We start from the raw sequence: 18,776 nt of genomic DNA on the forward strand, positions 1-18,776 counted from the left end.
ACGTTAAACAGTTAATGGATAAGATTTCTTATTAGTCAGTGGGCTATGCTTAAAGACAGGCCGTTAACAAGTCTGAAGAAATGAACTTTCAATGTTCAAGCCTGTCTTGGATATACCTACACAGTGGGTTGAATAGACTGACGCTTATCACAAAACAACTACTCCACTGACTAATACCACGAACGCCGTTGGATTATATCAGACAGGCTTCAGTGTAGGAATCTTCACAGAAAATTTTCCTGCATATGCAATTGGCCATACAACTGAAAGAGTCGACCATCAATTTTGAAACAGGCACACTTGCAGACCGGTTTCAGGCTCCTTAGTTACTCGTCAGTGCAAGATAGTGACCATTATCGACCTTATGATATTCCATAATTGAAAATCTAAATTTTTTCGGAGTATTTAATTCCTCGTCTTAAGTTGGAGCGAACATCAAAAATGTCACTCCATCTAGTGGACGTCCACTACGGCAGAAGGGATCCAGTGGAGTGGCCAGCTAGATCACCTGATCTCACAGAGATGGCCTACAAATCTAGAAATTGTTCGGGAATGCCGATTGCTGACTCCGAACATTTCGAATAATGTACGGAACGCTTTCGAGAGTAGACTGTATTTATTGTATGGAACTAGGTGGAGGTCATTTTGAAGAATTTACTCGTTGATTTTGTTTCCACTGATATTATTTGTTGTTGATTTCCTGATTAAAATGAACGACACCGAATTATCTGTTTTTTTTTCTTAAATAAAACGTTCAACATTCAATTTCTCAATAACGAATGGACTAATTTAAAAAAAAATTACAGGAGTAATAGAGTGACAAAATACCTTTCAAATGATGTATCACTCCGATCCCCATGCCATTGAAAAAAATAGGGGGCTAGTTGCTGACCACAGTTCCCCTAGGAACATTTTCGTTTACACGTCCGGTGCTGACTTACAGAGGGCGTCAAGTTTTCGTTATAATGTCCTGTATGTGTATATACAAAACAATCGCAAAATATAACTTAAGAACGACTGCATAAATTTTCACGATTTTTGATATGTTATGTTTGTCTTTGCCTGGAATTCCAGAGTTGGGTTGTTGTTAGGTTATCATGGTGTAACGCAAATACTATTGATATTGTGGGATGACCTGTGGAATCCCATCTGTGGGATAAACAGGATACCCAATCTACGAATTTCAAAGATATACAAGTTCCTCAAGGCGGTCCGTTGCAAACGAAATTATTTCACTACAAAGGTACTGATTGAAAACACAGCACAAACAAAGCGCTGTTTCAATCTGCGTAGGTATCATCAGTGGTGCTAGTTGAACCACAAACGCAGTGCGGGACTAACTGTCTTTCCTTACAGTATGCCTCATCAATTTTTCAAGCGTTTCCAAATGCGTTCACATTTGTTCACAAATGTCATAATATCAATTGTATTTGCATTACACCATGACAACCTAAACGTGTGAACGCATTTGGGAACGCACGAAAAATTGTTAAGCCATAATGTAAGGAAAGACAGTTAGTCCAGCACTGCGTTAATGGTTCAACTAGCACCACTGATGAGACCTACGCAGATTGAAACAGCGCTTTGTTTGTGCTGTGTTTTCAATCAGTACCTTTGTAGTGAAAGAATTTCGTTTGCAACAGACCGCCTTGAGGAACTTCGTATATCTTTGAAATTCGTAGATTGGGTTTCTTGTTTATCCCACAGATGGCGTCGTCGTGAGAAAATATGTCATCGACTCCTCCCTCCTCCAAAGTTTTTATTGGTTCTTCATCTGAAATATTAGTTGACATATTAGTCGATAACAGTTCTATCAGGAAAGTTGCTGGCCGAAAATTTTGTACATTCTGTTTCTGTTTAAAATCTGTTTCAAATCTGTTTCTCTGTTAACCAGCTGTCGCACCCCTACGAACGACAACCCTCAGAAGTCGAAACTTGTGCGAGCTAAGGATTAACGAGGTCTTACCTTTTAACGTGTGATTCCTAACACGGGATTCCTAACATTGTTGGCAATACATTTATCATAAAATATTTGATGTATTATAGGTAAAATTCCTGCTTTTCAGCAATTATAATGCTTTTTCACGATTCGGTAAGCATGTATTTCCAGATCATTATCCTTCTAAGGATATACCTATCATGAATTTAAAAAAAATCCATTCCTATATCCTAAACGAGACATTTCTGTTTGGAATTCACTAAATCTACGTGTATCTACTATTGACAACCTAAATAAATCAATAACTCATTTCATTAGTTTTCACCACGTTTCTATAATAAAAGTGAAAATGTGGAAATCTTCCAAAGAAAGGCAGAGAGAAATCAATTTCAAAATTATCTCTATGCAATGTGTAGATCATGCCAAGAAGTAACTTTCAGACACAAATTGGGAAAAAACCCTTTGAAAACAACTTTTATATGAAAATAGAATCATACAAAAAACATTTTTTACAGTTAGTTTGTACTCCAAACTCGTTATGGAATTTATGAGGAGGCTTTTTCTTCCAGTTCATTTCTGAAAGTTACTTTATTTCATGAACTAGACGTCTTTGTATAGAGTGAATTTTGAAATTTATTGCTTTCTTCGAAAGATGTCCACGTTTTCTTTGTGTAAAGATGGAAAAGTAGAAAGCCAAATCCTTCCAAAAATGAATTTCTCCTAAAATTATACCCCCTTCAATTTAAAGAAACTAATTAGATCGTTATAACAAAAAAGCCATTCGAACATGAAAAATTGAGAATTTCATTAACTAATTAATCTATTTCTGAATGTGATCAACATCACTTGTTTTCATATCATTTTCAAGTTGTTACATATATTGGCAATTATTTTCAAAATCCAAAACTCTTCAAATTTGTTCACTGGCTGAGGTGAACTGCTTGATGAGTGAATTTTTTCAAAAGTTCGTTGAATAATATTCTATGAGAGTTGAAACGTTTTCTCGATAAAAATGATGTCTTCGAAGGAAAAAAAATAACGAAAACCTTTTGCATTATTTTGAAATATTCGAAAAAAAATTATCAGGATGAAATTAGGTCGTTTATTATTGTTTTCCATTGTTTTTTTTTAATTATTTTACAGCCGAATTGACTTGTACAATAACAAACTGTCATTGAGGGTAACAAATTGAAAGTAAAATTTAGAAACATCAAAGTCAAATCCTATTATGATAAGAATTAATTAACTTATGATACATCATTGAAAAGGTAAAATCTGGTTCTATTCAAAACACAAAGATTCCAATATAGCGCCCATAAGAGAAAATGAAGTGGATGATTGTGGCCGGAAGACGAAACGTCGGATAGCAAATCTGAAAACACCTCTATGTAGCAGGGAAAAGGTGGCAATATGGAAGTGGAATTTATTTTCGAATCCTTCGAAAAATAAAGCCAGAAAAAATAAGAACAATTTTCAGAAATTTCTGTTTTTTCGGAATTTCAGAACTTCCTCAACGGCATATTGTTAGTCAGGTAAATGCGCAAATTTGCACAAATTTATGGTGATGATCGAATATAAAACACCCTGTATAACATCATAGAAAGCCAAAACCTTCTTTTCCCAAAAAGTAATCTCTCCTGAAAATATACTACCCCTTTCAATTTAAGTCGATTTTTATTTGACAGACCAAAAACGTTATTACTCTCCTGATATTATTTTACTGTCGTCGGCTGGTGGGGAATGTTTTCATCATTGTTATTATTTCCCAATATAAATAAAGCTAATTGAAAACATTACGAATGGTGGTAGCATAAGATAGCATATATGCCGATCTAAAATGAATTATACCTAATCATATTCGAATCTTGAAGCCTAAATAGATTATCACTTCAGAACATCAAGTGTAAAATATTAATATTTATTTATATTCCTTTGATGTCTGTCGAATACCTACCTGTTAAACTTGAACTTCTGAGGATTATGTCAATACGCTGGAAAGGTGTTTACCAAGTTTTGGTATAATCATAATAAAGTATTAATTTTCTTAAAATCCTATTATCTACAGCTACATATTTATTGGCTTCTTTACTTTTCCATTAACAGTAACAATAAAATGGTTCACATTATTCCACACTATTCCACACTATTTCAGTAAATTTTACCACTCCAATCAAATTTATTGAGTGAAAAGTACGTTGTAATCCCTCATAAAAACTTATGAAACAACTTCTACCCGTAAAACAACAATATAAATACTTAATAGGAAATAAAAAACGTAACCGCAGCTTATTCGATAATCTCGTAGTGAGAAGAAACATTTGTGTCTCATTTTACAAGCAATCCTCAGTACAAATGGCTCTTTATTGACCATAAAACTCCCATTGTATTGATTGTTAATGTTCTGTAATGCGGATAACTGCAGTCACTTTCACCCCATTTCGGCTGCAGTTGTTAGTGTGACTACTGCCTGATAGGTGGCGCTGGAGACGTTAATTTTGATTTCTGAAGGGAATGAAGATTGTTCCTTGAAATGAAGGAATATAACAAGCCACCAGATCCTGAAAAATTGAAAATCATCAATTAGTAAAAATAAAATTACAATTTTCTAGTTGCACAAAATTTTCCGATTTTTACTGTTTATTTCGACGTTATTCAGGAGTCTCTCTATAACCCTTTGATGCTTATAGAAAAGAAGAAACAATTACTACGTGGTGGGAGGTCATCATGAAAAATGAGAAATAAAACTTTTTATGCTTTTTACCACTTGGAATCGTAACTAACGTTACGGCAGTTTCGTCCTAGAAGGACCTTTTCAAACGAATACTCGTTAGTTGCAAATAAAAGTGATAAAAAAGATAGAAAGTTTCATTTCTCATTTTTCATGAAACTTACAATGTATTTTCAACTTTGTTATTCAACCCTCATTTATAGACGGACTATGTTCACCCCCTTGGGGGTGGTGATTAACTCTAAACTGGAGGTTCTGGAGGTTTGAATCGAAAAATACAATTATTTCAATGAAAAAGGATTATTATATTTTTGGGAAAGGAATGTTTTGCCTTTTTACTTCTCTATCGTTATACAAAAAAATTGTGGAAATCAACCACAGAAAGAAAGAAAGTAGAAGTAGGAAGCCAAAACTTTTGTACCCTAAAATTCTCTCCTAAATAATTTAATATATCCTAACATACCTTTTTCAATTGAACCGGATCATTATTGTTCTTATATCCAACTCGTCATAGAAAATTTCGTTTGAAAATAGGATATCCCTACATAAAAGATGTTGAAGCGTGATTCATCTTTTCAAATAAATATATCCTGCTTGAATTGAAACAAGAACGTTGAATTTTCACAAAAATGGTACAGGAATTCCTCAGGGGTCTGCGATGAGGCCACCATCAACAGAATTTGGGATGATACACGTAGACCAGTCTTTGTTTCATGACATTTTGGTCATTGAAATCTGAAATATAAAAAATTTTACTCTTGTTTTTTGATTTTTGACTAACAAAGGGGTTTTGTACAATCAATGTCGATAGTTTTTTGATATTCCACACCGAATTATTTTTGTAACTTTTGAACATTTTCATTTTCGATTTCATTTAGTTAACGGATGTTACATTAACAATTAGACTCTGTAATTTTTCTTTGCGACTCGAGTAAAAAATCCACATTTGGCAAAAATTGCCTATGCATTTCAATTGCCTTCTTATCAGCACAATTGCATTACATTTCCACATTGAGAGTATGATTGATTGATTCACAATATTCATTTGAAACGCGCTTTGAGATATTATAAAACTATCAACGAAATTTACAAATTTAGTCAATGCAAAGTGAATAGCTGACTTTTTTCACGAACACATTTACCTAACTTAAGATTTATTTATCGTATTGGGAAAAATTCATTTTACAGCTAGTGACAATGTCTCGGTAAAATCCTTACACTTATTAATGGACCCCGTCAGCAATTGACTTCGTGTATTATAAGGTCATTCTTGTAATTAGACCTATGAGGTCTGTTAAAGTCAATAAATGAATGAATAAATAAATAAGTTACTAATAACATCCTTTCTGGTATATAGAATCTTGTTTCGAACTAGGGAAAACTTGTTTGTAGGGGGTAAAAACATGTCCATAATACACTCAATTCAATTCTGTGTATAATCTAATTATATGTTATATGAAACTGTATTAGTATATCGCCCCCCCCTTTAAAAATATTCATATCACTTCCACTAAACGTGAACTTTATTAATATAAATTGGAAAAGAAAGATTTTGGCTTTCTACTTCTGCATGTAGGAATTTTCTAAAGAAAGGAACAAAGCAATTAGTTTAAAAAAAAATATGAAGAAGTTTACATCACTCATAAAAGTGAGAAATATTTCGTTTTTTTCATAAACCTTTTTCAAATACATTCACTGTTATTTGTACTTTTCAACCAGTTGGAGTGATTTGGATTTAAAAAATGAATTCGATGAAAATTATATATTTGTTTGAAGGTGATTGACAAAGTTTCATGATGAATTTCACTAGTTCGGACTTCCATTGTCTAATATATAAAATGATTTGAAATCCCTGAAACAACTAAAAAAGGAAGAATTAAAAATGAATAGCTGAAAATAACAATTATATTAAGAAATAATCTGAAATGAAATGATAGTGGAATTATATACAAGTACAAAATAGAACAATCTCTCAACTTTTTTATTTTTATTTCTTTATTTTTATTTTTTGTTCAATTGTTCTATTTTTTACTTGTATTTTAGTTCACTATTATTTCATTTCACGTTATTGCTTAATATAGTTCACTTCACTAACTTGGCTTGAAATCTCTGAACTTTTTTATTTTTATTTTCATTTTCATTTCTTTATTTTGATATTTTGTTCAATTGTTCTATTTTCTTCTTATATTTTAGTTCATTACTATTTCATTTCAGATTATTGCTTAATATAATTGTTATTTTCAGCTATTCATTTTTAATTCTTCCTTTTTTTACTTGTTTCAGGGATTTCAAATAATTTTATACATTAGACAATGGCAGTCCGAACTAGTGAAAATTATATACCTACAACCAGAACATGATTTTCATTTATTCAACGAGTACTAGGAGATGAAGAAAATAATTATATTGTTTTTCATAGGAGTTAATTCCCAATGAGTAAGCAAAATTAACGTGCTTTTACCAAAATGAATAATATGCTGCTAATATGGGAACAATGTTTTTAAATAGTTTTTCAGTTACTAATTTATTTTTTCCGTTGAACTCGTGTCACAACTCTCCCTCCCGCCTCAATTCCATCTCTGCAGCTCTCAGAAACAATATTTCAAATAGAATGTGTTCGACTTGAGCAATCACGAGTCACCTGGAACGTATTCAAAAACCATTCACAAATTTCATTGTCCGATGAAGAAACACATCAGGAACAATTGAAGTCACCCTCTTATAAACAGCTTTCCTGCCATTTCTTGGGAAATACATCTGTTTACGGTAACATCTCGATTTCATGTTTTGTCAACATTGAATTCAATTAAATAAATGTGTATACCTGGCCACTTATATTAGAGAATTTGTCAGTTTATGGCAAATATTTTACACGAATCCTCTCGTTCACTGCGATCTTTGTATGTTGTTATTATAAAATACTCTTCAGAAAATAATTATTTTGATTTTAGACGTCTCTAATAGATATTCTCAAAGAAAAGAAAAGTGCACATTGTACTCAAAATACTAATATATACTTGTAGAAACTTTAAGTGTGTCTGTCTTTTCTTCAATTAACACAATAAATTATTATTTGAATACGTTATCATGAATTACCATTCATCACATTTCGGTAATGTATTCTACAAGGAATATATACTGGGTATACAGGGTGGGTTATCGAAAACTTGACATGGGGGTTTTGGGTACTAATCTTGTAAATCCGAAAAAACGCTCAGATAGGTTGATTTTCATTGGGAGGGGGACAGTTTTTTTCCCCATTTACAGCGTCGTCACTTCAACCCCGGAGCAGAGGGGTGGAATTTTAATAATAGGGAATAGGGGCAAGTCGCACATCGTGTACATATTTAAAAGAGTTCTTTCCGATAATTAACTTTTTAATATTGCTAATGGCAACACATTGTTGTACGCCACTTCTCAGTTGGAATGTATTTGGAACTCTTTCATTTGTTTTTTACGCTACTTTTTTGTTAATTTTTTAGTTTTTCTCTGGTAAAACAACTATTACAATTGAGAAATTGAAAATGCTGTTTCTATGTCTCATTTTTATGTTGAAAGTGATATCTACATTATTACTAGTAGTAAGTGCCGTAAAGTGTTTCTAAAGAAACAATGGTTTACACAACTGCAGAGAGGGTTGAGTTGATTGAACTGTACTATGAAAATAGACGTTGTGCTGCGAGAGCCGCTGAACTGTTCAATCAACAACATGGGAAGAATGTGTCGCGACAGTATGTTTTCGATTTAATTGCAAAATTTCAAGCAACTGGATTTGAAGCAAATAAAAAACGGCAAATCGAACCACCAGTAACAAATGAGGCGACACAAGTGGCAATTCTGGGCCATGTTGAGCTTGACCATACTTTGAGCAAAAGAAAGTTAGCTTTTGTTTCTGGGGTGTCATGAACTAGCATTCGGCGTATTTTAAAAACCCACAAAATGCATCCTTACAAGGTTAAATTAACGCAAGAACTGAATGAAGAGCGGTGAAAAATCCACATTTTGTTGTCAACATTTGCTTCAGTGATGAATGTTCTGTTTTTCTAAATGGCACAGTTAATAGCCATAATTGTCGCCATTGGGCTGATTCAAATCCTCACATTATTCATGAAGTGCATACTCAACGTCCACAAAAATTAAATGTTGGGCTGGAATTTTTGGTGATGGAATTGTTGGCCCATTGTTTTTAGAGGGCAGTTTAACCGGACAAATGTATCTGGAGCTTCTGGAAGATACTATTAATCCCCTTCTCACTGATATTATTGAAAATGACCACAATTATCGGGAGGATCTGTTGATATTTCAACAAGATGGGGCTCCTCCGCACTATGCTCTGCCTGTTTGGCAGTATTTAGATCAGACTTTTTCGGATCACTGGATTGGGAGGCGGGACACTATCGAATGGCCACCACGATCACCAGACCTTTCGCTATTAGATTTCTGTCGGGGTCATTTGAAAAGCAGAATTTACTGTGCTGTACGAAGATTTGCGGCAACGAATCACAAATGAATGTCGCCAAATCACTCCAGAAATTCTCCCCAATGTTCGAGAACGTTTCCAGCAGAATCTCTATTATTGCATGGAAGCTGGAGGTGCCCATTTTGAGCATATGCCAAAATGAGAATAAAGTAAGTAACTTCAACTCTAAATATAATATGGTTCGTCCAGATTAAAAAAAAAGGACACCGTTATTTAAAGAACTCCAAGATCTTTCAAACGATGTGCGACTCGCCCCCAGTTCCTTATTAAAGATCCAGGTTGTTCACCCCTCTGCTCTGGGGTTGAAGTGACGACGCTGTAAATGGGGAAAAATGTCCCCTCCCAATAAAAATCGACATGTCTGAGCGTTTTTTAGGATTTGCAAGATTAGTACCCAAAACATCCATGTCAAGTTTTCGATGGCCCACCCTGTATTTTGAAAAAAAGATTTGAAACAACTACTTTGATATAAACATTGAATTACACAAAAAAAAATTAATTTCGAAACAACTGCAAATATCTGCTATAGAATTGAATATCAGAATTATTAACGAAATAAAGAAAATTTGCATGATTTGGCATTGAACTCACTTTTGTTACCAAATTGTTAGAACTGTTCATATTTTGATCATAATATAGTAAAAATATAACCCAAAATCGAGCTTTCAAAGTGGGTTTTGCCAGGGAAATGTATGTATAAATAAATAGAGAAATTATTATACGCAATCTCTGTCTCAGAATTTTTAGTTTTGTCATTTCTACTATATTATAAGTATATTGTAAGTATCAATTGTTATATCCATGTGGGTGAAATTATGAAAGGGTAGTTGTTTTTATACAGTGTGTGACATCAACTTTCCATCAGAAATTTGAGATGAAGAAGTAAATTTATCAAAATATATTTCTCATAAAAGTTCCATATATCAGTGCTTTTGGCTTTTTTGAAATATTTTGCAATATACAGAGTGTCCAGTAAAGGCGTGGCGTATCAACGTTTGTTTTTAGAAATGTAGTGTGTTACTTTCAGTTTTTGGATTCCATAAGAAAAGTAGGTAGGTACTCTAGAGTATTTTCTGGGTTCAAAAGTTATGCCAAAAATAACGTAAAAAGTTGATTATTGTTCAATGAAAACTCATTTGAAGAATTTGTTTTGTTTGAAAATTATTTTAAAATCAGTTTTTCTTCATCGAATTAATGATTTATTTTCAATATTTTTTCCAATGTCTACAGGTAAATCGAAACGTGAACCAAATTGTTCTTCATTTTTTCCAAAGAAACTCTGAATTTTTTACTCAAGATGTGATTTCTCATTGAAAAATCAATTTAGAAAATTCAGCTTCAAATAGGCAAATATCTGACGATTCAAAAATTACAATAAAAATAATCTCAAAAACACATTATTTTCAACATTGAATTTCTTTGGCAGAGAATACGAAAACGAAATTTAAGAGTGAAATAAATTGATAGATCTTCAGAATACTAACCCTTCGGGGATGAAAAACAGAGTTTTTTATAACAATTTTTTCAGAATACTCGAACTTGATAATAAAAAGATTTCATTAAATATAAAAACATTATAACCTCTCATAGGGAAATTATCTACAGGATCATGATCGAAGGTTACAACTTTTCAGGAACCACTGGCCAAAAGTCATGCGACCTTCAAAATCTCCTGGTTTGAGTTAATGAACTCTTCTGTTTCGGTATTGCTTGAATTTGTGTTTTTTGAAAATCCTCCTTTGATATAATTTTCGCCTTCGTTTCCAAATTAACCACCATCAATTGAGGCTGTGTCGCAATCTTGCGAAAATGTATCTGAAAAGTTGTGTTCTCTCGGGATACCTCTCGTGATACAAATTGCTTGCTACTTCTGCATTTTCATAGGTTTGAACTTATAAAACAGACTATCATATCCCATTTTTCATAATTCTTATACTTCATTACGAATGTGTTTGAAAATTGAACAAAAGCCATTAATTGAAGAGCGGCTTCACTGCTTAAATCAAAAGTTGACAGCTACCAGTTGAGATCTGCATTCTGTTTTATTTCCACATCATCCAAAGTCTACTTGATCAAAGTGTCTTTCTAAGTCTACATGAAAATAAACTAAAAGCTCTGTATTTCAAAGATGACTTCAGCAAAACATCAAGTATGCTACAGTACCGGGGGTCTCAATAAAAAATAGTTTTCCATCAATAACATTGATGTCTCATTTGATGTTTCACACCATTAATTTTGACCATCAGACACAGCCTCAGTTTTCATCTATCAATTTGAAAACAGGAGTTTTTCTTAGAAAATGTCCAATTGGGCTCACTCTGTACACTCATAAGATGCAGTTTATTATCGAAAATAATAGAGGAATACTTTCAAATTTCATAGATGTTTACATTTATCTAAGGAGTAATCATTCCATATGCTAAACCAGCAATGAAATAAAAAAAAATATAAAATTTCGTCAAGCATATCACAAGAGAGTGATAAACTGTCTGGAATGACTTCATAGCAAATCACCATTATCATAATTGGAATAATAGTAAATAAACTGCCTATAAAAACCACATAAAAGTTTTATAATCATTGTTGACATTAACAAATCATTTAGTTTGGTATTATTTCGGTCGTTAAATTTTTATTGCGTTTGGCACGCTTCTAAAGTGACATGTCAAGTTTAACAGTTTGCGGTGAGGATTCTTCGGGCTTCTTTTTTCTCCTCTGTGACATTTACGATCACTCTAAAGGCAGTAAATGTTCCTTTACAACTATCATACCTCCTTGCATATTGAAATTTCCGAAATCCTACATTTGAAAGAGGAATGCTTTGTTTACCCCTGCAATAAGGATTAGATTGGCTAACAAAAATTTTATTGTGCTTTTACGACCATGTTATGGAAGCTATTGACATTTAAGTAGTCGGTAGCTTTAGTGGAATTATGTTTATGACTGCGATAGATCATTATTCGTAAACAAATCGTAATGTGTTAATTTTGTGGTTGATTTTATCAAATGGCGCAATAACCGTAAAATTATTATGGATGGCCAGAGAATTTGAATTTAATTTTTTTCACTCATGAATGTGTGAATATTTTTAGGATACTTCAGAATATTATTGTTTGTAAATAGTGTTTTCGCTTTCTCTACTTAGCGGTATATACAGAGTGACTTACCTAATTATTGTGTTTCAAATAATATATAATCATCTGGAATTCATCCCTACACACACATTTGTAACTAGCTTGGATAAGGTAATATGGATCTAGTAAGATGAGTTTTAATTCAATTAGAGTTTTTTTTTTTGTGGGAGGGGTTGACTTCAATAAACTATCATGGAAAATCAACTTATGCGAATCGAAGTGTTGATGCAATTTGAAGAAATATGTACAATTTGGTTTTAAATGTTTTCAAACACAAACACAAAGGTTCTACAGTTATGAAGAAAAAAACATTTGAAATTTTGAAATGTTGACTAATTACTAAATAAATATCACTGGAGGTCTATGCCAACACCAAAACGTGTTTCGACCACTAAATCATCATCTTCAAAAGGTTTATTCTTCCTCTTGAAGATGATAACGTGTCGAGGTGTTAGGAATAACGGTTTGGCTTTGGGACAGAACTCCTGTAGGTAATATCCATTACTACATCAAAGGTTTCACACACTACACAATTACTACTAAACAGTAAATATAGTTTTTGAAAGACAATATTTTTTTAGTAGGTAATTGAACTATTTTCCCTTCATTGGCGAAAATCATGTTTGAATGAAAATTATTAAGGGGCGTCCACACTATGCCGATCGACAATGTCGAACGACATTGTCCACATATAATATTGCTGTGTGGAACTATTTCATCAGTCGACAGTGAGTAGTTGAGAGAGAAGAGAGTGAGTGAGAAACATTCTAAATAAACTATATTTAGTGAAAAAAGCAAAACAAAAACGAAATGAGTGATGAAGATGTTCTTGTTGCTGCTGCTACTGCCGTATTTATGTCCGTGCTTGTAAACCAGCATGTGCATCGTTCCAGGAGGTTTTGGATTCGACCTAGTCTTGTTAATGGGAGAAAAAAATACAGTACAACTGAATTTATGAAGGATTCATTGTGAGATGAACAATTATTTTCATTCGACTGTCGGCAAAATCCATTTCATTCGGGTTACATTTAACTCGACATTCATCGATCGACACGTCCACACTACGTCGACTGTGTCGATAGGCATATTCGACCTAGTGTGGACGCGCCTTTGGAATTATCTATTATAATTGGTTATTTCTTATTTGCAGTCTTTTTGTTGATTTATATAAAAGTTTAACTTTTTCTGTTGTATAGAACTTTATACCTAAGGTTATATTTTCAGGGATTTTGTTTAGCTCTGAAGAAGAATTAGCTTATTGTTTTCAAAACATTATTTTTATTGCCGTGGTGGAATACTGTAATTTGCTACTAATGAAGTTCAACAGTTGAATTTTGAGTACTTTTTACACTTCAATGTAAGTTTTCCACTTGACAGTTCACAAAATCGCGGCACGTGTTTCGCTATACGATATCATCTTCAGGCGTCACAATACTTACTAAACAAATTCTGTGTCTTGCTTTTATAGTAATCTGAACTCTCAAATCTATCGATTTCTAAGCATTCCAACCTCTTGGAGTTTTGAACCGTTTTCTTCCGAATACATTATGTCATAATCAATATTGAACTCGTGTACCTCTGTCGAAAGATGATTTGCAAATGTTTTCTCATTCAAAAAACTATCTAAATGCTCTTTTATTCTTCTGTAGAACTTCCCGTTTGGCCAATATAAACTTTTGTACAAGAACCACAAGTCATCCTATATACTCCTACGGTTTTGTAAACTGTCAAGTGAAAAGCTCACTTTGAAGTGCTTTTTTGAATACGTTATTGGTTTCATAATCGTTATTTTGAAGTAATTAGTAAAGATAAGGTAGTCAATACATTTTTTTAGTTATTTGTATCAAAGTAAAGCTTATTAAATCTGTATCCAATATTCGTGCTGGAAATGTTTTTTAAAAACACTTCCAGCAAATATTCAATGCATGATTTTTAAATACCATTATTGTTTTTTTAACTAACGTAATTTTGAACATTTATCAATGATAGTGATTGAATTTAATCTTTGTTTTGTTGTATCAATGTATACTATTTCATTTTTTTATATTTCATTATACATTGTCCATATCAACTGTTTCTACATTTTTCTTTATCGTTTATTTAATAAAAACATTGTTCTATAATAATGAAGACTTATCGACAAAAAATTATTTTCGATTAAAGTTTGTGTCATTTTAGTCATTGATTTTCTGGAGATTCAAGTTAAAACACTTATTTTGATTTGATATTATTGATTATTAAATTTTTGAATAATTTGTATAATTTTAAGTAATTTTCGGTGATAACAAAAAATGAAAATAACTTTGCACCAAAAACTTTTCAAAAGAACTGACCGTGGTTAACAAGACAGTTGTGTAATTTATAATATTACAGGCTTTTAAAATGAACCGTCGTTTACAAGATGCTGTCTATTTATCGTTTTAGCAAAAATTTGTTTTTCGCAGTTCTCATTTAAAAAATGGCTAAAAAAATAAAACTCCACTTAGATCTCTTAGAGCTCAACTTGAAACTATTACTATTACTAGAAAATGGATCTCTGCTGCTCTGCAGATGTTTTTCAGTAGGTATAAGATTCAAGAGACTTCTGTCTAGTTTAGGTGGGTGTTGATTTCATAGAATATGCAATCGTTTTACATACCTACACAGTTGTTTTTAAGTCAAACCAAAATTACATATAAAAACGGTTATACACTCAAAACATTTGCTTGAAATGAAAAAAATATTCGTGATATAAAAAGTTCACTTTGATGTCACAATCTCTCAGCTCCTATGATATTTTAAAATATTTTTTTTCGAAGCATACCTGTTAACATTTGCTAGCTGTTCAAAACAGCAAAATCATGCATTACTATAAAATGGGAATAAAATATTATCTAATATTATAGAACTCTCAATCATAGCAAGAGAAATCTGGAAATGCAAAAACATTTTCACAATGTTGGTCGTTTCACATTTTTACAGTTGTGAGTTCATAATTTCAGACTCTTGAGTGATTTTATTTTCTTTTCCAATTCATGTCTTGAATTTTTATTGCACTGTATCAAGTACTGTTTTGCTGATGGATAAATTACTTCAAATTAACTATTTATAACATTATCAAGTGTGATAAAAATATTTATACAAATGTAAGACTGTTTTAAATTTGTAGAGCCGCTGTCTTATTTCATGTCATGAACACAAACGACACACGACATGAAGTCAATAGTGATAAAAAGATTTTCAGACACTTCCACAAACAAAACAGAAATCAATCATTAATAATATTCTGTTGAAAAATCCTGTCATGTAATTATTAAACAAACACATCCCGCAAACTCACTTTCGCGTCAACGACCAATTTCCTCAATTCTCAGTCAAGAACTCTCTCATTGGGACCATATCATCCTCGTCAAAAAACTTTACGACCAATGAGACTCGGTGTAAGTATTTATTTCAAATGAATTTTATCTTTTACGAGTGCCTCAAGTAGCAATATACTTTGATGTTACTCGTTTGAACGTCGAAAAGTATCTGGTTTTTAAGTTCAGCGCTTGGCCGGAAGAGGACGCCACCGCCCCAGCATGGCCAACGCAGCGAGAGCGACAGAGAACGCACCAGTCGAGTGGGGGGAATGGTTTGTGAACTCGAGGTCGTTAGGGGATATATTTTCCTTGCGCAACTCTCTCTGTGGGCGCCAGCATTGTAACGAATGCCATCGCTATTGGTCCATTTACACTCCCTTCCATTATTTACTTATTCATCCTTATTACTTGCAAATATTTCAAATGTAGTTCTTGTTGACAACAAAAGTGCGGCTTATAAACATTTAAGGATTGGTTAAAACAAAGTTTTCCTAATCGACAAGTTCTAAACCCTTCGAAGACAGGCTCTCCCCGGGAAGTCTATTAGATCACAATGAAAAGTCCTCGAGAAGGGTTAACGTTCCGTAACCCTGTCGAATTCGGTCCTCGGGGCTGACAATACAGGTAGCGATAGTGGCAGGTAATAATGAGCTGTCTATTACCGCCGCGTGCTGATTTAGGAGGGGATGTCGCGGGAGGGAGCGAGAGGCGGTGATGTCAGAGCGAGACGGCGAATGGGCCGGGATGTGTGGGCCGGATTCTGCTCCGGAGATCCAGTGGGCTACGATCCGCGATCTAACTAGTTAGTGTGTGCACTCCGGGCTTGACTCTCGCGCGAAACGTTTGCCTCGTGCTTGAATTCGTATTTTATCACCCACTATTACTACAATCACATCGTAACAATTATCGTTAGTACGTTTCCGGTTAATGATGACGATGTCATGCAAGTTTTTAAGTGACACTAGTGCTTGATTTTGACGCTTGTGTATGTGGACTGTGTGAATTTTCTTAGTTGCAAGGACATCCCTCAGCTTTGAGGGATTTTTATTGGGTTGCCAAAATTAACGCTACAATAATGAACTCTTACTTCGAGCAGAGCGGGTTCTACGGGCCCCATCATCACCAAAGCTCCGGCTCCGTGGCCGGGGCGCATCACCACGACCATCAGAGTGCTGCCGCAGCTGCAGCCTACAGATCATTCCCGCTCAGCTTGGGTATGCCTCCTTACACGTCCAGCCAGCACCACCACGCGCACTCCTTGCACCAAGCTAGGCCGCCCCAGGACTCCCCGTACGACGCTTCGGTAGCAGCAGCTTGCAAATTGTACTCTTCTTCTACAGAATCCCAACAGAACTCGGTGAACTACAGCACGTCGAAATCGGATTGCTCCAAAGGTAACGCTGATCAAAATGGATACGCTGCCGTTGTAGCCGCGGCAGCGGTAAAGGACGTTTGGCAAAGTGCTACTACAGGCGGGGGGGCTAGTCTTTCGAATACCTTGGGGGGTCCTGTGAGGCCTGCCGCGTGTACCCCTGACTCTAGAGTGGGATACGGTACTTCCGTGGGGCTCGTTGGAGGAGACCCTTCCTCAAGTCCTGGAGCGGCAACCGCAAGAACCGGAAATTCCTTGTCATCCTGGAACAACCCCTGTTCGTTGAACACCAGCTCGTCCCAACCAGTTGGTACCCAGATTCATCAGCAGACGAACCACACATTCTATCCCTGGATGGCAATAGCAGGTTAGTCAGACTTTTTTCCGAGAGAATTACAATTTTTTTCAACTACAAAAATGTATAACAAAAAATTCTCAAATATCCTCCCAAACTGAGAAGTACAAATATCTAAAGCGTACATATTCATCAAATAGATCATATTCCGAGCTTGTCCCGATATGTTAATCTAGTGACCTGGAGTCAAGTGCGTGTAAAATCGGGGTTGTAAGCCCGCTGACGGTCTCTTTTTCTCTTGAAATATCGGTGGTAAATCGCACTCTCTTGCTCTCGCGAGAATTTCGGTTGTGGTCCTTTTACGGAACACGAGGAGTGATCAGCTGTGTGGCAGGCCTATTTCAGTAACGTGGTGTCTAGACTGGCAGAAAATAATGTTTCACAAAGTTAGCAGTTGAGATTCATAATTGACGTAAACTATAATTTACGTATCACAAAATAGAAGGCTACTGCTGGATGAGGATACATCAGGAGTGCATAATCCAACGGCACGTTGAAACTCAGTCAAATGAAAACCACAAATTACAGCAGTTTCACTGAAGAAATTATCCGTACTTGTCAAATACTTGATCCGTACCTAAGTATTTGAGATTTTTGTTCTTTGAAAATTTTAATATTGTCAAACGTTTACTAGAAAAAACTAGAGTTGAAAATTCTACATGTTCAAGCATTACAAATTGTTTTTGAAAAACGACATTCAGCAGATGTATTGATAAATATGCTGTTTCCCAGAGGAAAATATATTTGATATAACTTCAAGTGGATAATGATGTATTTCAAAGAAACTTGTGAAACTCAATACTTCTTGACGTACATTCAAATGAATTATAACTAGACCCGAATTTATTGTTGTCAGGATTCTATATTTATGAAAATTTTGTAACAAATGACCAGTTTACATTCTTCCTGAATGTCATTGTTATCTAACTCATGAATCATTCGATTCGAATATAATCATAAAACGCGAAAACTTTATTCAACTATCAAGCAATAGTTATTTCTAGTTTAAACAATGTCCTCGGGAGTTGTGGATATGCCAAAATGCTGCAATTTCAGATGTGGAGTAATTTTAAAACGACCTTAACCAAATTGCAATTCATTGACCCAACTAACTCACTGTTTGCGGGTTTCAATGTGCTAAATTAGTTTCATTTTGCTCGTTCACAACCAAACACACTTAACAATTTCAAAACAAGGATTATTTTCGTTCACACTGAAAAATATTTTATACAAAATTTATTTTAGTGCCACGAGTTGAGTGGGCGTATGTCCGAGCGTACAATAATTTGTATTGACTGAAATGTCATAAAATTGTCACAAGTTTTGTAGGTACTAAATAATTCTATTTCTGAAAAAACATTTCTTCAAAATTTATTGGTTACCTGTTAATGACCATAATCTGTTCTTCTGTCGGCATGGCTCCACCC

At 34.1% G+C, this 18,776-nt stretch overlaps 1 protein-coding gene across 3 annotated transcripts in view; it reads left to right on the forward strand.

The window, feature by feature from the left end:
• The window catches only part of Ubx (ultrabithorax), a 254,199-nt gene that overhangs the window by 48,004 nt on the left and 187,419 nt on the right, over positions 1-18,776 (forward strand). The window contains exon 1 of one of the 3 annotated variants that reach the window (XM_074171681.1): positions 16,056-17,361. The exons of 1 other annotated variant lie outside the window; for it this stretch is intronic. In XM_074171681.1, the coding sequence (XP_074027782.1) occupies positions 16,698-17,361 (664 nt within the window). In that variant the 5' untranslated portion in view covers positions 16,056-16,697. Of the gene's footprint in view, positions 1-16,055; positions 17,362-18,776 lie in introns of those variants that run through there. One more of the 3 variants, XM_074171682.1, reaches the window with a different exon arrangement.

The sequence above is a fragment of the Leptinotarsa decemlineata genome, unplaced genomic scaffold (genome assembly GCF_025532065.1).
Source record: "Leptinotarsa decemlineata unplaced genomic scaffold, Ldec_3_MD MMD2_tig00000026_RagTag_RagTag, whole genome shotgun sequence".
NCBI classification, from domain to species: Eukaryota; Metazoa; Arthropoda; class Insecta; order Coleoptera; family Chrysomelidae; genus Leptinotarsa; species Leptinotarsa decemlineata.